This window comes from Carassius carassius, chromosome 27 (genome assembly GCF_963082965.1).
Source record: "Carassius carassius chromosome 27, fCarCar2.1, whole genome shotgun sequence".
Classification (NCBI taxonomy): Eukaryota; Metazoa; Chordata; class Actinopteri; order Cypriniformes; family Cyprinidae; genus Carassius; species Carassius carassius.
In genome coordinates, this window is record NC_081781.1 from 4240531 (window position 1) to 4264640 (window position 24110).

Below are 24110 nucleotides of genomic sequence, written 5' to 3' on the forward strand. Positions count from 1 at the left end.
AACTTACTTTTTCTGTGTAAAATGCTTAAAATAGTAATTTTTTTTTTTTTATTAATAAAATCATAGTTTAGCCAAGATCCTGCCAAGAAAAATAAAAACTGTTTTTATCAAAACATACTAAATTAATACTGTTAATTCATTCATATACAACCCGAATTCCGGAAAAGTTGGGACGTTTTTTAAATTTTAATAAAATGAAAACTAAAAGACTTTCAAATCACATGAGCCAATATTTTATTCACAATAGAACATAGATAACATAGCAAATGTTTAAACTGAGAAAGTTTACAATTTTATGCACAAAATGAGCTCATTTCAATTTTGATTTCTGCTACAGGTCTCAAAATAGTTGGGACAGGGCATGTTTACCATGGTGTAGCATCTCCTTTTCTTTTCAAAACAGTTTGAAGACGTCTGGGCATTGAGGCTATGAGTTGCTGGAGTTTTGCTGTTGGAATTTGGTCCCATTCTTGCCTTATATAGATTTCCAGCTGCTGAAGAGTTCGTGGTCGTCTTTGACGTATTTTTCGTTTAATGATGCGCCAAATGTTCTCTATAGGTGAAAGATCTGGACTGCAGGCAGGCCAGGTTAGCACCCGGACTCTTCTACGACGAAGCCATGCTGTTGTTATAGCTGCAGTATGTGGTTTTGCATTGTCCTGCTGAAATAAACAAGACCTTCCCTGAAATAGACGTTGTTTGGAGGGAAGCATATGTTGCTCTAAAACCTTTATATACCTTTCAGCATTCACAGAGCCTTCCAAAACATGCAAGCTGCCCATACCGTATGCACTTATGCACCCCCATACCATCAGAGATGCTGGCTTTTGAACTGAACGCTGATAACATGCTGGAAGGTCTCCCTCCTCTTTAGCCCGGAGGACACGGCGTCCGTAATTTCCAACAAGAATGTCAAATTTGGACTCGTCTGACCATAAAACACTATTCCACTTTGAAATAGTCCATTTTAAATGAGCCTTGGCCCACAGGACACGACGGCGCTTCTGGACCATGTTCACATATGGCTTCCTTTTTGCATGATAGAGCTTTAGTTGGCATCTGCTGATGGCACGGCGGAGTGTGTTTACCGACAGTGGTTTCTGAAAGTATTCCTGGGCCCATTTAGTAATGTCATTGACACAATCATGCCGATGAGTGATGCAGTGTCGACTGAGAGCCCGAAGACCACGGGCATCCAATAAAGGTCTCCGGCCTTGTCCCCTACGCACAGAGATTTCTCCAGTTTCTCTGAATCTTTTGATGATGTTATGCACTGTAGATGATGAGATTTGCAAAGCCTTTGCAATTTGACGTTGAGGAACATTGTTTTTAAAGTTTTCCACAATTTTTTTACGCAGTCTTTCACAGATTGGAGAGCCTCTGCCCATCTTTACTTCTGAGAGACTCTGCTTCTCTAAGACAAAGCTTTTATAGCTAATCATGTTACAGACCTGATATCAATTAACTTAATTAATCACTAGATGTTCTCCCAGCTGAATCTTTTCAAAACTGCTTGCTTTTTTAGCCATTTGTTTTTGAGACCTGTAGCAGGCATTACATTTTAAATGAGCTAATTAAGTGGATAAAAGTGTAAAATTTCTCAGTTTAAACATTTGCTACGTTATCTATGTTCTATTGTGAATAAAATATTGGCTCATGTGATTTGAAATTCCTTTAGTTTTCATTTTATTAAAATTTAAAAACGTCCCAACTTTTCCGGAATTCAGGTTGTAATTAAAAACTATTAAAATGTAATTAAATAAAAAAAATGATATTAATAATATATTTTTATAAAAGAAGATAAGAATATTGTTAAAATATAAATATAAACAAAATAAGTATTACTAATGAAATAATTATTAATACAGACTAACTAGTAACTAATTAGTAATAGTTTAATATTACTATTTAAATTTATAATTAAACAAAATTAGATGTTGAAAATGAAAAAAAAATATATATACATATATTAAATAAGTAAAAAAATAAAGAAACAAATAAATAAATAGGTCCTATTGTAACTTAAGTTCAATCCTCTTTTGAATAAGTTTATCTTATGCTTTTGTTTTTTTATTAAAAAGGGTCCATCTTATATGTCATATGTCAAGCTCAAATAGATTGAAATGTATTCATTTTCTTTCAGATGGCAAAGTTTTAAGAACTTTTAAACACATTATAATGTTTATAAATCTTACAGAATTTGCTTTTACAAAGGCAGCCGTTTGATAGAACCATCCAGTAATGGATTCTGGATGTATTTGAAGCATGATTTGGTCGTAAGACTTTCCCTTTGGTCATGAGCTCTGTGTGTGTGTGTGTGTGTGTGTGGTCAGGTCATCGAGAGAGACTGGCTGTGGAGAGAAGCTGGAGCTGAAGATGACTAACATCGGTGCAGATGTGCTGGAGCTGCTGCTGGAGTTCGTCTACACCGGCTCGCTGGTCATCCACTCGGCCAACGCAAAAACCCTGCTGGAGGCCGCCAACAAGTTTCAGTTCAACACCTTCTGCAAAGTCTGCGTGTCTTTCTTAGGTATGGAACTCAAAAGATCCCAGCATCCATCAGATGGAGTCATGTACAAGTTCATTTGTATGAAGGTCAGAGAAGAATTGCATTGAAATGTCAAACCCGATGTCACAATCTCATCCAGCACTGATTATTCAGATCAATACTAAATATAGAGGAGGTTCAGATGACCAGCAGAGTGAAGAAAATTCTGGCAGGAGATGAGGAAAAGTTCTTCACTTTTGTACCTGACAAAACTACAAATGAAAGTAGTGAGAGTGTAGAACTAGCAATTTATAGACTCCTTTGTCTTGCTAAAGCTAATTTCATAGATGTTTATTTATCAGCTTTTCAGTCTTTTGAAATAATGATTTGGACAGTCTAATAATTAGCCAATAATTATTTTATTTCCCTTGATTTTCCCTTCTTCTTATTTCTTAAGCTCTTCCATCATATTTTTGTCAAAACAAAACGTACACTACTAATCAACATGCAAGGCTCAGTGAGATTTTTTTTTTAAAGGAAATTCATGTTTTTATTCAGCTTGGACACATTAAATAGATCAAAAGTAAAGACATTTATATAATGTTACATAACATTTCTGTTTCACATAAATACTGTGCTTTTGAACTTTATATTAATCAAATAATCTTAAAAGATAAGTTTTCTACAAAAATATGAAGCAGCACAACAGTTTTCAGCATTGATAATAAATGTTTCTTGAACAGCAAATCAGTATATTAGAAAGATTTCTGAAGGATCGTGTGACTGTAGACTGCAGTAATGATGCTGAAAATTGCTTTGATTTCGCAGAAATAAAATACATTTTAATATATATTCAAATAGAAAACATTTTTGAAACTGTAAAAAAATATTTCGCAATATTACTGTTTTAACTGTATTTAATATAAAAATAAATGCAGTCAGAGTGAGCATAAGAGACTACTTTAAACTTTATTTTAATTTTTTTACCACCTACCAAAAAATAATTTTGTTGTTTGACCCTTGCCCCGATCTTAAAATATGCAACTGTATTTGAAGGCTGGGACGAGGTTGAAACAAAAAAAATCCTTGCATAAAAAGTCATTTGAAAATAATTAAATAATATTAAACCGCAAAAATAAATGATGAAGGCATAGTAAAAAAAAAACTAAAACATATTTAATGTGACCTTCATTGTAATAAACAGAACATAAATCTGTTATTACTGTTGTAAATCATCTGTAATAAAAATTCAAGCTCTTACCTGAAGAATCAGTCATATATAATGCTGGTGGAACATCTCAGAATGCTCCAGCGATATATTATTTGATAGTATCAAAAAGTCATTCTGCTGAGGTTTGTGATACCATTGATATTCTATATGCACAGAGAATGTGGACGAAGTCAAACTTCTGGTTTAAAAGGTCAGTAAAGATATACCACCAAAAGCTATTGATTTGTTTCTTACAGTCCCTGTAAGACCCCAACAAATGAAAGTCAGTGTAATGCATTCAGAAACATCAGGTTGAGGATTGGTTTGTGCCTTGGGCAAAAAATCTGATTGCATGTCAAAGTTGCAAAGTACAAAACAATTGATTAAGTCCGGCGAGGGTGTGTAGGAATGAGGGGAACACAGGTTTAGAAACATATTTCAATGCCGAACTACACAGCACACAGTCTGGGAATTCAAGGACCGCATATTAAGAGAGCATTCTTTAAAATAGGTTTAAGATAAAGAGGTTAGAGCAGCTGAAGTTCTGTTGGTAGCGAGGTGCAGGCCATGTGTTTGTTATGCCACACACAGCATCATTGACTCAGAAACTTCAGAGTGTGTCTATAAACTCATGCTAGCACCAGGCATAAGCCTCTCTCTGCAGTCAGTCTGCCTCTGGCACAAACCTCACCTAAAAAAATCATTTTTCCTTCCTCTAAGAGTAAAAGAAGACGAGTGGCCCGTTTGGTTTATTGACGATGGCACGCTGCAGGCCAGCCTCCAAAGATCCAGACATAATAAAAGCCCATCTGCCTCCAGCAGGCGCTCACTCAACCATTTTTACAACAATTTGTACTCTTCTGTTTTATATTGGAGACAAATTGGGTAGCATAAGAACTGCCGATGACACGGGTTTTGATGCGGTCCACATTTATTATATTTATTCGGATCAGGTTGCGTCTGTTACGGAGTGATTTAAATCTGCTGTCCTTGTTGTTTGCAGTCTTGGTGGTATTTGTTTATTGGATTGTCAGAGACGAGCGTTTTGCATTGCAGCAAGCATGGGTTTCAATGTCAGTTAAGTAACTTATTTATTTTCACATTTTATTTAATATAATTGCAAAAAAAGAAATAATAATCTATACAATTATGTAATATGCATTGAAGGCTTTAAGTATAGTGTTACCGAAATCTCTTATGCTAACAAAGGCTGCATTTATTTGATCCAAAATACAGTAAAAATGGTAATATTTGTGAAATATTGTTGCTATTTAAAATAACAGTTTTCTATTGGAATATAATTCCTGTGACATTAGCTGTCTTAGTCTTCAGTGTCACATGATCTTTCAGAAATGTTTTTTTTTTATTCTTTCAGAAAAAATATGCTGATTTGCTGCTCAAGAAACTTTTCTTATTTTTATCAATGTTGAAAACGGTTGATTCATTTTTTTTTCAGAATTCTTTGATGAATAGAAAGTAAAGAACAGAATTCATTTGAAATAGAAATGTTTTACATTAGAACCATTTATTTTGATCAATTTAATTTATCCTTAACTTTGATCAGAGCTGTGTATATTTATGTATAAAAGCCGACTAGTTTTTATATACATAATTAACATCTTTAGTATTTCACCACATACGTGTACTTTAGCTTTTCTTCTTATGCTTTTCATATTTGAATTAGATAGATTCTCTTAAGAAACCACTCAGACTGGCAATCCAGGCTTAGATTCATTCACCACGGCAAGAGTGTCAGACTCATATTCAGCTCTTGTGGTGTAAAATAGAGCTCTACACTTACAAAAAGACTCTTGCCTTGTTAAAAATGTGGACCTTTGCACCCGCTTGGTCAAGTACCTTCAGATGTGACTCAGCGGGACTAAAGATGAGCTTCACCTTGCCAATCTAATCCACAGGACAGCGTCCCAACCCGCTGCTCTGAGCTCGATTGATTTGTTCTGTTGTTTGTCTCCGGGGCGCCTTAAGCAGGGGCCCATCTCTGGAGCCTCCCAGATATACAGCACAGATAGCTTTGCTATCCCCTCTGTGCTGTGATCTTTTATGGATGTGAGCGCCTCTCTTGTTCTCTTCTTCAGAAAAGCAGCTGACTGCAGCAAACTGCCTGGGGGTTCTGGCCATGGCCGAGGCCATGTGCTGCACGGAGCTCCACAACATGGCCAAGGCCTTCGCCCTGCAGAACTTCCCCGATGTGGCAGGACAAGACGAGATCCTCAGCATCTCCAAAGAAGACCTCATTAACTACCTGTCCAATGACAGCCTGAACACCAAGGCCGAGGAGCTGGTTTATGAGACCGTCATCAAGTGGATCAAGAAGGACCCAGTCGGTAGAGTACAGGTGAGATCAGCATCGTTCATGTGTGCAAGCTGCTTCAAATCTATGTCTTGTCTACATTTTATCCTCCAAAAATGTCATTGGACCATTGAAACATTGAACCAAACGTTTGGATCCCAATCTATATATAGGGATAGTACATCCAAAAATGAAAAAGTATTTTGAAGAATGGGAGTAATCAAACAGTTGACACTAGACATTGAGTTCTGTAGTATAAAACAAATACAATGGAAGTCAATTGCTACCGTCAACTGTTTGGTTACCCACGTTCTTTAAAAAATATCTTCTTCTATGTTTAACAGAAGAAAGAAGTTCATACTGGTTTGGAACGACATGCATTATTGGGTGAACTATCCCTTTAAATTAAACAATGAAAATACAGTATCGGTCATTACTTACGTTTATGTCTTTTCAACACCAACTTCCTCGATGAATGTCTTTAATTAGCTGGTTCTAGTGAGTCATAAACATACAGCTGAACCACTGTAGTACAATTCTCAATGAACTGATTCATTTCAGTGTGATGATACATGTAAGTCGTGAACTGTGTCATCTCAAAATGACTCAAAGTTTTCTTTTTAACCAAATGAAAAACCTACAGCGCAACCAATGTAAACTGATTCCTGAACAAATTATACTTATGAAGCATTACTTTTAGGTGGATCCATCAAAAACATAAAGCATGACCAATACAGTCTCAGTTTTGAACAATAGAGTCTTGTAAGAGAACCGAAACTGAAATCGCAGATATGGTCATGAAACAGTTATTATAGTCATTCAAAAAACATAGCACAAACTGTGTAGTCTGATTCCTGAATAAATGACTCACATGAGCCAATTCTTTTTAGTGAATCAAAATCATAGTATAACTATGTTTTCTGATATAAGAATTAATGATTCTTTTTAAAAACCATAATACAACACTTTTAGTCTATCGGTACAAACATATGAAGTGACCTGATATTTGTGCAAATTACTGTTTAAACCTATTTAGTACTGTTTAGTTAATGCATCAGAAACATAGTATGATTTTCCTGAATCAATGAATCTTATGAAACAGTTTTTTTAGTCATTCAAACATAGCACAAACTCTGTAGTCTAGTTCCTCAATGAATGACTCTTTTTATTGAATCATTAATGATTGTAATCAGCAAATAAATGCCAGGTGGAATTGTGTTTGTGACAATTTTTTTGTGGAAACATGCAACAAATCTAACCCTATAAATGTAGTCGGTTTCCTAAATGAATGACTCTTAGTCTTAAAGTTTTTAGTGAATCAACAACATATAACACAATAAGTGTAGTCTGATAAAAAAAAAAACATTTCCTGTTGTTGTATTGTATTTTTGACCCAGCATAAAGGTATTTAATCTTTTAAAATAAAAAAGTGGTCTCATAAACTCACAAAGTCTGTTCTTAATCAATTTTTAGTGTCTGTTTTGCACATTGAGTCTTAAAACTGTTTTATTTAGCACTCTGACTGCTTTCTGTTTGCTAGTTTTGTCTGAAAGCTGAATTTTAAAGGCTGCTTTTTGTCGAGACACAGCAAGAGTTCAGGCCCCCTGAAGTGCCTTTGTTTCTTTAAGGATCAAAAGACCTGTCTGCGGTGGGCTAGACAATTCAATAGGGCTTCCTCAAATTCCACTTCACATTGAAGAAGTTTTGGCTTCCCGGAGTCCCGAGAACAAGAGGTCAACACCATTTTGCTGGCCTTGCACTTCTATTTCTGTTACCCTGAAGAATACATTCAGGCCAGTTGCAGCAAACATAAATAAGAGAGAGCGGAGCAGAGAGGCGTGCAGAAGTCGAGGCCTGAGATCAGATATTCAGGGGCCGTGTGGCATGACATTGGACCCTTTGGAGCACTGATGGGGTCTGAAATGGATGAGCCATGTGTGACAGTGCTGCTGTTTAAAAACCCCCTCATGCACCACCACAAGCTTCTCTCTGCTATAAAACGGCCGGCGACTGCGCAGAGTTCATAAACAACTCTGATCCACAGATGCATTTTTCAAAATCTTTCTCTCCGTCTCTCTATCTTTCTAAATTTCACCCCCTTACAGACTCCGATGGAAGGGTTTTGATTGAATCCACTGACATTTCCTAAGGATATATCAGTTCCAATTATCACAGTTGATGCACAAACGCAAAGCCAAATGCTCTGAGCAAGTGTTTGTTCCTGAGAGCGTCTCAGTGGTCCAAGATAGGGATCGTTTTTGGCCGAAAGTATAGATAATTAAAAAAGAATACTTTTATGCTTCATGGTAAATTAGTGGTGAATTAGTGGGTGGCGTGTGGGCTGCGTGCAGCCGCCAGACCTCCGTGCACAGTGATGTATGGATCTTTATTCTGCAATCCTTCACGCCACTGCACAATTTGCATTAGTTTATTACAGTAAGTCAACATGCTTTTTATGTGCTTGTAACACAAGAGCCCGCGTGAGCCACTGGGGAAGAAGCCAAGCTTTAAATAGAGCCTCTCACGGCACACCTGGGACCGGCGCAGAGCTCCTGCTTGAGATGTGAATGATCAGCCCTGTCCTAATGTTAGTAAATGATCCTTACTTTGTCCTTGGTCCAGTAGTCATACGTCTAGATGGACTGGGTGATTTATGGTGACTCCTTTCGATTTGGATTGGTGTGTGAGAGACTGCATGAAGAAATTGGATTGAGAACATGCCATTCAGAGGGATAAAAGTACCTAGCCACTTGTTTTATCACTTGCCTAATGAGTGTAAAAGATCAGCCGGGTGTACTGAAGCATTCAGAACACACAGATCTAGTCTCATGCAACCAGACTTTTGACTTTTGTCATCATAAATGCAGTCCACTTTGCAGATCATTATGACTAAAAATGGTTCAGGAAGGCAACCATTTAGATGTTTTATAAATCATTTCCCTCACTTCTTGGTGCCATAATTATAATATTTGAAGCGCTTTTATTTTGCATGGTCCATTTGCTTGACATAAATCCCATTTATTTCTTCCGTAGTGGAATTGATTTTTAACACTACAGTGAGCTCTTGAAGTTGTTAATTGATGATTCTGTTGGAGCCATTATTATGCTTTATTTCTATTTTTATATCTCAATATTTTTTTTGTTTTAAATTGTGTTTAGCAGTGCAGTTCCTAGTGAAGATCTAGGCAACCCATGAATCATGAAAGGAACAATCCGACAGTCAGAGAGTCACCCCAGTGAAGCATTGTGAAGAACACAATCCAAACTTCTTGTACACTATACATACACTTTTCAATGTATGTTTTAAAGTGCAGATTGAAAAGTTTGGGGTCAGTACGTTTCAGGGTTTTTGTTTTTTCTTTTGAAGAAATTAATTATTTTTATTAAGCAAGGATTCATTAAATTGATCAGAATTGACCGTGAAGACATTTCTAATGCCATTTGATTTTAATACTGTTATAAGAATAAGAATAATAAGTGTTTGTTGAGCAGCAAAACAGCATATTAGAATGATTACTGAAGGATCATGTGACACTGAAGTAATGTAAAGTAATGCCATAAATTATATTTTAAAATATGTTTAAATTAAAAAGACTTATTTTGTCCTTCTGTAAGACTTCTTTCAAAGCATTTAAAAATTTGCAATGCTTCATCTTCATTCACTTGTTAAAGACTATTTTATTTTATTTTATTTTATTTTATTTTATTTTATTTTATTTTATTTTATTTTATTTTATTTTATTTTATTTTATTTTATTTTATTTTATTTTATTTTATTTTATTTTTATTTTATTGATCCAAGGTGGCTTTAACAGTAGGCAGTAACTGTTGCACTCCATTGAACATATGAGCCACTCAATGTAAGTGCCTACTCTCCTCCAAATCTATTAATTATGGCAATCTGATTATTATCAGTAAATTACAATTACTGGGCAAACATTACATCAACTGCTTTATATGCATAAGCCAGGCTGATGAAGTTTCTAATGTGCCCCACCACTTTTTTCATTGTCCTTATGTCCTTTCTTATTAGACACACCAGTTGTAATGTGCGTACTGATTCCCATTAATTGTTCTGTTTTGTTCTGCGTCCAATATGCTTCCGACAGTCTAATAGCGTAGCCAGATATTCAGGTGTTCAAAAGAGAAAGCAAACTTCATAGTCTGACCACCTCCAGTGTCTCAAATATCATGTGCAAGCACAAAAATCAGCTTTGATAAACCTTGGCCTCAGTGCCACGCGTCCACCTGCTGGGACCGAGCAGCAGTCACACTGTCACTCAAACGCGGACTAAACTTCCCGAGATTGCTAACAGCACGGCTCTGGAGCTGCCAAAGATCCGGCCCTTGTCCTGCCGAGCACAAGTCAAAATCCAAACCCTTTCCATGACACGTCCAGAACCCAGCCCGCACGCTTTCAATTAGATCTGTGCAATCCTGCCAAGCCCTGCGCAGCGGAACCATTAAAGAAACGCCCTGAAAGAATTCATACAGCACTTTATCGTGACCGGTGAGGCCGGCTGACAAAGAAGGTTGATTAATTGCATCTCCTTTGAGGAGAGAACTAATATGCAGCTGAAAAGAATGCTTAATGATGGTTTTTGCACAAGGGGGCATTCTGTATTCCCCCTCAGCAGGGATATCTAATTCAGCAGTCAGAAAATAACAATGGATGCGGCGGCGTTGATGCTTGGGCCTGGCAGACAGTGCTCATTAGCTGCCGGGGTCATGTTTGACTTGAGGGCATAGAGGAGAATCTTCCCATTTAAGCCTTTTAATGAGATCAGAACTTCTTTTTGCAGATGTTACTGAGGACTTCAATCTCACCTCTCATTCAGTCCTAGTATAAAGACGTGGCGGCTGGACTATTACCAAATCATGATGACCATTTAGTCTAAATTAAAACTGTAAAGGAAATATATAGCAGAGAAGTGCAGGAGTTTATTATCGTTTACAGATTAAATGTGCTGGGTGGTTATTGGTCTGTTTATTTTGATGTTTTTGATCTGTGCTTAATTTCGCATCATAAGATACCTGGATCTTTCTGGTTCGGTGGAAATAAGAGTTCAATCTACTTTGCAGACATACTCTATATTTTACAACGCAAAGGTGTTAGTCGATATTCAAACATGCTCTTCTGAACTCGCTCATTACGTTGCACTGGAACGTTTGACCCATTTTAGTGAATACATGAATACTATAGGTGATTTATTTTTATATTTATTTATCTAACACCAAACCAAAATTCACAAAAGTGAATCTCAATCCCTTTCACACTGAGATTCCGGAAAATACACGGGTAATGTGTCCCGCCAACTGTTCCCGGATCAGCAGATTTTGGTTCATTCACACTGCAAGTGATTTTCTGGAATCTCTGCATGCATTCATACACAACTTGTAAAGGTCCTGTATTGACATGCAACATCAGGATGTGATGCTAGGCATGTTAACTTTCTCTTAAACTGGCGAACGATCTCAGCGTCAGCACGGATAGTGAGGAGCTAACTGATCTCTGCTTCATTACAGTTTGCACACATTTTTTAATCACGAACTTTGATCTGCCTTCAAAACACCCGGTAAAAGAGTCACACGATACATCACTATGACATACCCTTTACGGCATTGATTCAGAAATACCTGCCTAGAAATTAATGTTGTTCATTTACATGTATCATATGAATGCCTTATGTTTTAATTATTAAATTTTCCCATGCATGTAACATTTAGTACTTAATACGGTGTCAAAACAGTGTTTTGTTGTGTCACAAGGGTTCTTGTTGGGAATAAAATACTGTAAAAATTACTGTAAACTTTATCATAAGCCAATAGTTTGACATTGTGCCATTATTTATGATTCATTTGACCATGCTTAACAGGTTTTTTTTTTTTTTCGTTTATATAAATAAATTGGATGATTTATATTTTCATATCATTTTAAAAATGAATCACCAATTAAATTCTGGGCAGATGTATCTGTGTTTTATATACTGTACTAGCCTAGAAATCTAGACGCACCCTAGCGGCAGCAAAATGTATTTCGCAGCCTAGAGTACAGTCTAGCAACTCTCAATACACCTTCTAGCAGCAAAAACCCAGATTGGGTCAGGCCAATCACGTCGTGTATAGAGCAGGCGGGGCGGGCTTAACATATGACGACAGAGAGTTGCGACGGCTGCCACTTGAAAACAAAGAATGGCGGCTGCAGCTGTCGAACAACGATCTTTTGAATCGGCTTTGGCCGCGACTCTGAACCTACTCTCTTTATGAAAAGAGCAAAGAACAGCACTTAAGTCATTTTTAAAAAAGGAAGATGTGTTTGGAGTTTTTCCGACTGGATACGGAAAAAGTGCAACCTTCTTCGTTGCTCTGATTGGTTGTAGCGCTATCCTATTGCGTGCAGAGGGATTTTGAGAGACAGCCGTTTATCCCGCCCCTCGGAGTAAGCCTCGTCTATGGAGAGTTTCCAGACTAAACATCTTGATGTAAGTCTGGCTGGCCAGGCTAATACTGTACATATAAACACCTAAATTGTACAGTAAAAACAAAAACAGCCTCGTCTCAAGAAATATCTGTGTCCACACGAAAACCACAAAACCGACACAAAACGATGTAGTATACATGCCAGACCAGTATGTGGCACTCTAATTCTGCCACAGAAATACACTAAAACACAGAAGAAGACTTGGTCTATGCGCATAAACCTTGCGAGCGGTATACAAACGAACATGAAACAATACATTTATTAATCAGTGTTAATGTTAGTTAATAAAAAGACATCGTTCAGTGTTTGTTCATGTTTTTGTTTCTGTTACGTGACGTAGCGGTGTCTGACTAGAGCCGAGACGTGGGCCGATGACGTCATCATTCCACACAAATTTATTTTGTGTTAAAATTTAAAATTTTCAAAAAATATCGGTTCCACTCTCCCAAAATGCTGGATCCGAGTGGACGAAACGCCTATATGATACAAAATGTATGCGTATACAGCGAAACTCGTCTCCACGTAGAGGGGGCCTTAATCAGTGTTTATGAGCTACATTGAAAATAATATTTTGTCAAAACACTATTTAATTATCAATTAGTCGATTTAATTCACGTTTTTTAAATTACTAATAAATGTAAAAACACTAATTTTAGTTAAAGCAGTGAGAAGCTGCAAGATTCTTTATACTAGTTATTATCACAGTAGCACAAAGCAATAAATCTGTGAATAGTTTTTAATTTACATTACATAAATAATTTGAATGAATCAATGCACTAAAATCAATCACATTTCCCAAAGCATTTTTATTACTTCAGTTCACTGTGTAAATGTGTTTTGTCTTATTACAATTAAATGTAATCTTTTTAGTGTAAACGCAAATATATTCATTTGAATCACCGTAAGTCAATAGTTTTACAAAGCAATGTCTTTTTAAATTAATTTTGCAGTGCTTAGTGGGGTCCTTCATTCATACATACCTCTTTTTTGTGCATCAATTCAAGACTTTAAATCTCAGTGCTAGTTGGTTTGGTTCACGTCTTAAAACTATTTTTTAAAAGCATTTTGAAATGCCTGCAGTGTGAAGGAAATGAATGAGAAAAATGCTTGAGGAACTGAGACTGCTGAGAAAACGGCCAGCCACTGTTGTGCTTTATTGAGACGGTGAGTCAGCTTCGGCTCCTATGCATACATCTCTGTTGTGTTCACTCTTTCAAAAGCTGAAAGCCAGGCGTAAGCCCAACTGAATCTCGCTTCAGTGCGCACAGAGTTTTCTCTCTCCTCACTTGCATTTCTCTCTGTCTGTCTGTCTGTCTGTCTCTCTCTCTCTCTCTCTCTCTCTCTCTCTCTCTCTCTCTCTCTCTCTCTCTCAGGAAGGGATACCCCCCAGCTGAACTCTTCTGTTTTCTGTTTGAGAGAATATTTCAGTGGCTTATTTCTTTCTGCCTGGCTGATGTTATATTTAAGGGAGACTAAATAAAGTTTCTCCACACTCTGTATCTTCTGCATTAAAACAACATGAGGCCTCTCACAGACATTTGCTCTGTTTCTAAACCTGAGCTGCCTGTGGAGGCAGTGTTTTCAGACAACAGACGCAAAGCTCCTGACTCAAAGGCTTTTGGAAAAGTATCATTGTTTTGGCCAAATTTTATGTACACTGCCAAAAAAATAGCTTTTTTTTTTATTCAGTATTTTTGTCTTGAACATGTCTAATCATTCTTAAATTTATAATGTTATTATTATCAAAATAATTATTTTTAATTTATATAATATGTTAGAAAATATTTTTGGAATATAATAATAATATATATATATATATATATATATATATATATATATATATATATATATATATATATTTTTTTTTTTTTTATTATTATATTCCAAAAAAAAAAAAAAAAAAAAAAAAAAAATATATATATATATATATATATATATATATATATATATATATATATATATCTTCTTTTACCGCCTAAAGTGGCTTCATTTTTAAGCATTTAAAAAAAAAGACTTCCATTTTGTAATTTGCTTCTCAATTAATTTTGTCTTGATTTAAAAAAGGTTCCTTGTAGTGGAAGAAGGTTCTTAGTGGAGCCCAAAATGATTCTTCTGTGACATCACCGTGAAAACCTCCTTTGACCCCTTTATTTCTCAGAGTGTAGTGTTTTTGCATGCTGTGTATTATTAATATGCTGATTTGAGTATTGCAGTGTTAGCATAGCAGCTTGTATTGGAACCAATAGCATGCCGTGCTCATGTGGAGTGCTGTTTGTGAGGAACACAGAGTTGGTGCCAATTTAAAGAGTTTCAAATCAGTCATTTCATGGTTCCATGGTTGTTAGTATGCTGTCTAGGCAGGCAGCTCTCTAGGTTTCGGAAACAGAGCAATAGACACTCAGATGCTGCTACCTGCTGCCCAGCAGACGGCAGGAAGTGGAAAATGCTCTGTGTGCGCTGCTTGTCACCAAACGCCCCCCAGCAGGTTCACACCTAGACTCTGTCATTGTAGCCCAGCGTGCCATCAGACTGATTACCATGACGTGAGTGTCGGTGTGCATCACTGTGTGTGTAGTGCTTCTTTTGTCTCTGTGGCTCAGATGGTTTTGGAGCTGATGTTGCGTATGCAGGTTTAATGTGGCCACTGAGGTGTGTAAGTATTGTGTCTGGGAGGAGAAGGTGAGATACCGTGCAATGTCTCACCAGTAAGCCAATACCTCTTGCATATTGAATGAGTCGAGCGAATGCATAAAACTTCTTTAAATGCTGCGGTGTGGAGGTGGAAATTTGCTGGTCCGATCTCTGCAAGGAGCAAGAGATGAGCGATCACCATTGTGCCCTTAAGCAAGACACTTAACCTCTCCGTTAACAAATTAACTGCAACTCAAGTTCAGATAGAAGTGTCTGCGAACTGACTTTTGAAAGAAGCTGTGCACTTTAACCATGCACTGTGTTCATGTTCAAGATCTTAGGCGAAGTGTGTATTGTTTCGATAGATCGATCAGGCACAACCCAAACGGCCAGCTTAAGCACAGCATGTCACTTCCCTTTAGCACTGATTTAATGCGCTGGAGATTGGCGTCGTTAAGCTCATTGACAAATTGAACCTAGCATTGGAAGAAGTCTAAGCGCAAGGTGCTTCATACATGAATATAAATGAGGCGGAGGATACGGGATGTGTGTGAGTCTCCGTGTGCTGTTTATGGCTGAATATGTCACACAGCTGCATGTGATGGGTGCTGGGTTACAGGTCAGACTGGGTGAAACAGCCCAACTCGCCTGAAGAAAAGACTTACAGCTTCCCACAAATCTAGCTAAAATGCCTCATTCTGATAATATGTCTGTTAATAAAGGGCGACGGTTCTGTCATGTTGATGCTGGAATTTTAGTTTAAAGCAAAATACTTAAAATATAATTACAAATATATAGTATTTTAAAGTTGTGATATAAAATAGTTTCAAACAAATAATTATATATAAAACAGGTTATTTATGTATATTATGTATATCTGTTTACATAACCTACAGCGTATTATATTAATCTTAACTTTTTAAAATATTAAAATGTAAAGTTAATATTCAGGTCAATATTTGTGTAAATTAGACATACGCTTTTAAAAAAACTATTTCTATATAAAAAAAAGAAAATTTTTAATTACAAATTAAAAAGTGATTCAAATTTTGTATTTGTATTGAAAATTATTTGTTGTAATAAAATATCAAATGATATATTATGATGAATTATATATCACATATATTATGATCATCATTATCACACTGTTATGTAATAAAGTGTATTTAAAATATTGTAAACACAATTTTAACATGTGGTATTAATATAATGTATTATTTATTCAATTTTAATTTATTACATTTAATAAACTGTAGTATTTAACATTATTAAAAATAAATGAATACATAAATATATCAGTTATATAATATGTAGTAAAATATAGTAATGTGTTATTTAATGTATGAATAAGTGTTTCATTTTTTCATATTCTTTCATCAAAATGTTTCAATTTGATAATAAATAAATATTATTATTATATACTTTAATTTACTTAATGCACTTATGTGTATACTTAATATAAAGGTCTATTTATGAACTGTGAATGAACACTGTACAGCAAATATTAAATGTATTTATTTTTTTAAGTTGTATTCTCTTTGACTGAATTCTATATGTTTATTTCAGGGTTTCTGTCCCCTTTAATGGCTGCTGTCTACATTATGATTCTTCATCTTAGTTTCATCTGACTTCGTGATTTCTTTCCTCTGTTGCATTTTTCATCCTTCAGGGTAAAATGTGTCGCTGACGAGCCACTGCTGCTTCTTTCGTTTCTTCTGTAGGGTTGCATATTTTATCACTATCACTTAATCGCCCGGCGCAAGACAGGAGCCTACGAGCACCATCAACGCATTTAATTGTTCAGATTTATGATCTGGAGCTCAAATCCTCCTCGTCTGGTCCCGGCGGCCGGGTCAAGCTGGGAGCTTGTGATTATTTTCTCTAACCAGTCTAAAGCGGTTTGGCTGGGTTGGTTGAGTGCGGTGAGGGGGAAGGGAACAGCACCGGGGGAGCGTCCATCTGCTGTGACATTATTTTAGATCAGATCCTCACTGGGATCAGTCCCGTTCTGTTAATCCCTGAACTCACAGTCGAGATGCAGGAACAGTTCAGCGATATGTGATCCTGTCGAGGGGACATATGCTAAACCAAGCGTGCCGCTTATTATATCAGTATGCAAATGATGCACATATGATATGTAAACCCAGAGTAATTAACAATCCATAAAGGTGGAAGTCTTGCCAGTGCGCTGAGGTAAACCAAAAAGTTCAGATCCGGCACACATTTTGGACGGTTGAGCCAAGCATGTGTAAAGCTGTGTGGAGAGTTGGCACACAGGTCTGAAATCTCTCTCGGGCCATGCATGCGTCTGGCCTCTAGCCTTCTATTGTCTGGGAAGATGTTTGCTAAACAAGCTGTTTTTGTTTAGGGATGTCAAGAGATTTATTTATTTAATACTGATTTAAGTTCGTTTATGCATCTTTCATATTGTCTAAATAGGCAACTAACTAACTAATAAAATACATAAATATTAATTATTTATATTGTGAATTACCTTGATTTGTTGTTTACAATATAACTAGATTATTGTTCACAAAATAAAAAATAAAAACACATTACATCATAATGCAGTTTTAATGCCTTAAATGGTTTAAAAACCAACTATGTAGATTATTTATTTATTATGTTCGTTTTTTTGTGTATTTATTTAATAATAATACGTTTTTTATGCAAATTTTGTATTGGTTAAATAGCCAACTAACTAAATAAGTACATAAATAAATAAATATCAATTATGAATGATATTGTTAATTACCTTGATATATTGGTTGCAATATAACTAGATTATAATTCACAAAATAATTAAAGAAAAAAACGCATTACATCATAATGCAATGTGTTTTTATGTTCATTTTATAAATACAATCCAACTATGTAGATTAATATGTATTTATTTATTGTCAAATAGCCAGTTTACTAACTTACTAACTAAATTAATTAATACATATTAATCACTAATTATAATATGAATTAATTCACTATAATAATTTATTGGCCACACTATAATTAATTTGGTAACACTTTATTGTAAGGTGTTGTTGTTACACATCACATGTACTTATTACATTATTCTATTAGATATACAATAAATTATGAATAATTACACGCAAGTAACCCTAACCTTTCTTTTCACAATAATTCAGTATCAACCAATTTGTTGAAGTTAATGCAGGCTTTCTAATATCTTGCTAATAATAAATGCAGTAATTTAATGTTTAATAAACAAGATAAAAAAAAGTTACATAATTGAAAATGCTGATAGATTTGAAAAAGAAGCTGTAGCATTAGGATACATGGATGTGCTCTCGAAAGTGATTTTGACCTACAACCTCTATTCACAATCCAATTCCCAGTAGATATAATTAAGTTTCGTCCTTCTTTTTTTTCTTATTGAATATGCACTTTCACTACAAAATGTTGCCTATAATGAAGAATAGCTAGTTAGAGTACTTTGTCAAGGTCAGATCAGGAAAAATCTCTCACTGAGACACAACAGAAGCCCAGGTGTTCACACCGGCCGTGTCAGTGTTTCTTACGGATGCTTACGTAATGTGTTGTGAGCTCAGAGGTGAGAGGGTTGGGTTGGCTGCTGTCCCTGTCAGCTTGTGTTTACAGCATTTAACGCTGACGTGAGCAAAACACCCCACTGAGGATGACTCTCAGCAAACAAGCTGGCCACAGATAGTCCTCAGTCCGAATGTTTTTGTAAGAAGCCTCTTATGCTCACAAAGGTTGCATTTAATTTATCAAAGAAAATTCAGTAAAACCAGTAATATTCTGAAATATTATTACAATACATATTATTAAAATAACTGTTTTTAATATATCTTAAACTCTTATTTATTCTTGTGATGCAAAGCTGCATTTTCAGCATCATTTCTCCAGGCTTCAGAGTCACATGATCTTTCAGAAATCATACAAATATTATGTTACTCAAGAAACATTTCTTATTATTAATGTTGGCAGTTGTGCTGCTTAGTATATTTGTGGAGACCATAACTCCAGGACCCTTTGATGAATAAAACAGCATTTATTTGAAATAGAAATTATTCGTAATATTATAAAAGTCTTTAATTTCACTTTTGATCAAATTGCATTATTGCTGAATAAAAATATGCATTTTTCTAAAAAACAGACCACGATCTTTGTCTGAGAATACTGTATATGCATGATTCTGATTTTTTTGAGTCTTTGAAGTCAATCAGTCAAAGAGTCTAAAACCTGTTTTGAATTCATGAGTTGAATCTAATGACTCGCTGTTCACTGAATCAATCCGGGTTGTTCTTGACTTGCACAATGAACTGCAAGTGATTGCTTTTGTCATTTCCAAATTAAAATAAATTGAAAACTGTTACAATGATGTGTAGCAATAGCATATGATATACTGACAGCTTGTTCATATTGTAAATACTATATTCACATTCGGTTTATCATGATAGTTGGTGCTTTTTAATATAGAAAAAATAAATAAAAAGAAGTGTTGGGTACAAAGTAGTAGTATAATTAGTAGTATAGTAGTAGTATAATTAGTAGTAGTAGTATAAAACAAAGTAGTCTTTTATTAGTATTTAAGTATATGGTAATATATATATATATATATATATATATATATATATATATATATATACAGTAAGACCTCTATTCACTCTTCATGTACTAAAATAATAATTTTGTGGAACTGAATCAGAATCACTGAAGTACTTTTAATAGTAATGCAGACTGAAATCACATGGTGAATATATTTCTCTCTCTTTCTTACAGCACATATCCGAGTTGCTGGCCGTCGTTAGACTTCCATTCATTCACCCCAGTTACCTGCTGAACGTGGTGGACAATGAGGAGCTGATTAAATCGTCGGAGGCTTGCCGAGATCTGGTCAACGAGGCCAAGCGCTACCACATGCTGCCTCACGCACGGCAGGAGATGCCGACGCCCAGGACGCGGCCGAGACTCTCTGCAGGTCAGACCTTTCACGTTCTAATTCTCATCTGTCTTTCACTAGTCTCACATAGCCTGTAGCTTTGACTAAACTGTGAAAGGTCTGTTCCACACTGCAGCTTATTCTGGCTCGAACCAGCCACTTACAGGAAGCGACCGTCTGGCTGAGATTTAAAGCAATCAATCACAGTTTGTTTAGTTTTTTTATGAGCCGTGTAGAAGCAGGTTCATCTGAAATAGATGATACCACAATGTGTTATTGTTTTTTACCAGACTTTTCAGGAACGCATCACATTATGGACGTTAAATGGGTCGTGAATGCTGTTGCTGATGTTGAAACTCCGGAAGATTACTTGTGCAAGTTCCTTTAGGATGTTTATCCTGCTGAAGAGTCATTATAAAGTTCCCACTAGTGATGCACGGAAACAAATATATGGTAACACTTTAGTTTAGGAACCAAATCTCACTATTAAAAGGTTGTTTAGTAGCATACATATTACTAGCATATTGGCTTTTTATTAGTATTTATACAGTACGCTTTATTCTGCATGACCACATTTTAGATCCCTTATCCTACATTAACTGTAAATAAGCAGCAAATAAGAAATTTATTAAGGCAAAAGTTGTTATTAATAGATAGATGATAGTGAGAATTGGTCCCTAAACTAAAGTGTGACTGATATTTTTTTTCCCCAAAATTCAAGTTTTCATTTAGCCAAAAAACAAAGCTGAAGCTGAAATTACAGACATGCTTTAAATAAGGTTAAGTAGAAATATAATGATGAGTATGTAATATATTGCATATATTTATCAAAATGCTTCTCTTTTTTAGCCTATTATTCTTATTTGTTATTTCTGAGGTTATGTTTACAAGCTGTTTTATTGACATTATTTATACAGTTGTACTGTTTCTCGCAGCATACCTTTATGATGTTCATTCATCTCTATTTTGTGCCATAACTAGAAGTAAAGAAGTCAAGATGATCTGTTCACGTACTGCTTGAAATGAGGCAGCTAAAATGCTTAAGAGCATCAAAAAGCACATTTATTGATCACATTTTAAGTCAATTGTATTTATAGAGCACATTTAAATTCAGCTTACACAGACCAAAGTGCTGTACAAAACAATCATAAAATACAGTAAAGTATCAAATAAAATTACAATTAAAATCCAAGATAACAATACTAATCCATAAATTAAAAATTAGGAAAGGCCATTGAATAGAAATGTGTTTTAAGTTTAGACTTAAAAACCGAAATAGTTAATTTTACTCTTAATTTTAGATCAAAATTAACAAAGCTCAAAGTTTATTTAAAGTTTTTTTTTTATTGGATGGGAGGCGCGTTTCAAATAATGTTAAGTGATTTTTTTGTTCAAGCAAAGATCAACAAATAAAGATTAAAAATGACAAATCAATATCGTCAACCTGAAATAGACACTAAGGCCCAATCCCAATTCTATTTTATACCCCTTCCCCTTCCCCTACCCCTCTGCCTACCTCTTCCCCTTGTCCCTTGAAACAGAGAGTCAAGGGGTAGGGGAGAAAATATTCCCCTTAGGATTGGGATAATCGTTCTGTATTAATGCGCTGCTTACTGACACATATGACATGACACATAGATCGGAAATCGCGCAGCTCACACATCCAGGAGAAAATAAACTTGTCAACGCTGCCCTGTGACTTTTATTAAATACAGTTTAAATACTGAATCGCTACATTATATTATCCAGCGGCGCGAGGATACAATCACTGTTTTTAAGTAAACTCACTCTAAAAAGATAATTGCACAGACGCGAATACCGCAACTTCCATTTCTCTCTCTCTCTTTCTCTCTCTCTCTTTCTCTCTCTCTCTTTCTCTCTATCTCTTTCTCTCTCTCTCTCTCTCTCTCTCTCTCTCTCTCTCTCTTTCTCTCTCTCTCTCTTGAATAGGCAATATTTGAGAAAATGGTTTAGCGATTTCTAATTATTAGGGGGATTAAGCCTCATCAATGTCTACGGCAGTTATCGCCCTGATCAGACATATTCTGTGGCACTATCATGCAGTCTGTAATGATATGACGTTAGCAAATATTTTTTGCAAACATTTCTTTGAGTAACATGACCATTAATATGAACTCAAAATTGAATGTAACATAAAACAAATGATTACTTTTCGTTAAAATCTTTATTTATGCCAAAAAAGCTTATATTTATGTGTCTTTTTGTTGGCTGTAGCAGCCATGTTGCCGAGATAATTCATACCCCTTCGTTTGAAGTGTGGTCTCGAAAAATCTTCGTTTGAAGGGCTATCTGGCCCTTCCACTTACCCCTACGCCTCCAACCAAAAAAGTGAAAAAAAGGTGAAAGTGAAGTGACATTCAGCCAAGTATGGTGACCCATACCCAGAATTTGTGCTCTGCATTTAACCCATCCGAAATGCACACACACAGAGCAGTGAACACATACACACACACTATGAACACACACCCGGAGCAGTGGGCAGCCATTTATGCTGTGGCGCCCGGGGAGCAGTTGGGGGTTCGATGCATTGCTCAAGGGCACCTAAGTCGTGGTATTGAAGGTGGAGAGAGAACTGTACATGCCCTCCCCCTACCCACAATTCCTGCCGGCCCAGGACTCGAACTCACAACCTTTCGATTGGGAGTCCGACTCTCTAACCATTAGGCCATGACTTCCCCTAGGCCGGTGATTGTGTGGACCTGGTAAGCGGCCGGCGTGGCCGTGGTAGGGAGCTTGAGCTGACGGCAGAGGGCACCGGAGATGAAGTTGCCGGCTGACCCAGAATCCAGAAAAAGAGAATCCAGAAAAGAGAATCGAGACACCTCTACCCCTTCACGTGAACACGCAAAACGGAGGGGTAGGGGAAAGGGGAAGGGCTAAGGTGTAGAATTGGGATTGGGCCTAAAACAGTCCAAATGTGCCTTCTGAGAAGTGTTAATTAAATGATTTCCGTTTTAGCCAAATTGGAAAATTGACTTTAGGCCAAATATTTTCAAATGCTTGTGCATCACTATTTCGCACACAAGCCTTATCCCCTCTGAAGTATCAAAATCCTCTCTTTTTGAATCAACAAATGGCAGACGTTCAGCATCTGTGTGGTAAATCTGATAGCTGTGCATCTCAGTGTCTCTCTCTTACTGTATCTGAAGTCAATCTCAGGCTGCTGTAAAAATGCACCCAAACTAATTTATGGTTCAATAAGGCTGTCTTCATGCAGCACTGTGAATCACTCTTGCTCTCTTCTCGCGCAGCCGCTCCAGCCCCCATGATTCCCTCAGCGAGGCGTGAGTCTTTGAGTGAGCTGTACATTTATTTAATCTTGATATACTGTGGCTCTCTTTCTCTCGCCCCTGAGTTTTATTGATCTCTGCCCACTGCAGTATAAGAGCTGAATTCCTCCCCCGCTGGACCCAGATCAATCTCTCAGGAGCGATAGATAGCACGCAAAAAAAAAACAATATAATTACCATAAATATATATCAGTGTTGCTAAAGCTACCTGAAACTGTAGTTTGCTAAGATGCTCCTTAAATTAATAGAAAAGCATCAAGTGAAACAATCAAATGAATGAATTTAGTCATGTACCTTGAAATTACCATGCTATTTCTTGAAGCCTATGTGGGTAATATGAATATGGTTCTGTGTTTATTACCATGTTGTGTGTGTTTCAAAACCATGACAAAAATGTTATATGGCGTTGATGAATCAAACCTTGAATGTACCTTGAAAATACTATACTATATCTATCACCTTCTATGTAAATCCCCCATGTGAGCAATATGAATATGGTACTATTTTATTACCACAGTATATATATCTATCAAAACTATGGCAAAAACTTTATATGACATTATTCTGTTTCAGAAAGTAATGCAACATGGACAAAAAGAATATACAGGTTTAACACCATGATATTTGGTTGCAATACACTATTATTGATGTATTAAAACATTATTGAATATTGTTTAAACTGCTCTATTGACGCCATATTTTATTTTAGAGCTGCAATAGATTTTTAGTAAACAATGTATTTTTTTGTATTTCCTTA

The 24110-nt window shown here is 36.0% G+C and overlaps 1 protein-coding gene across 2 annotated transcripts in view; it reads left to right on the top strand.

Annotated features, from left to right (window-relative positions):
- The window catches only part of LOC132106483 (kelch-like protein 29), a 251261-nt gene that overhangs the window by 184247 nt on the left and 42904 nt on the right, over positions 1-24110 (top strand). For both annotated transcript variants that reach the window (XM_059512191.1, XM_059512193.1), the window contains 3 exons: positions 2334-2530; positions 5795-6054; positions 19883-20081. In XM_059512191.1, coding sequence (XP_059368174.1) covers positions 2334-2530; positions 5795-6054; positions 19883-20081 — 656 coding nt within the window. The remainder of the gene's footprint in view (positions 1-2333; positions 2531-5794; positions 6055-19882; positions 20082-24110) is intronic.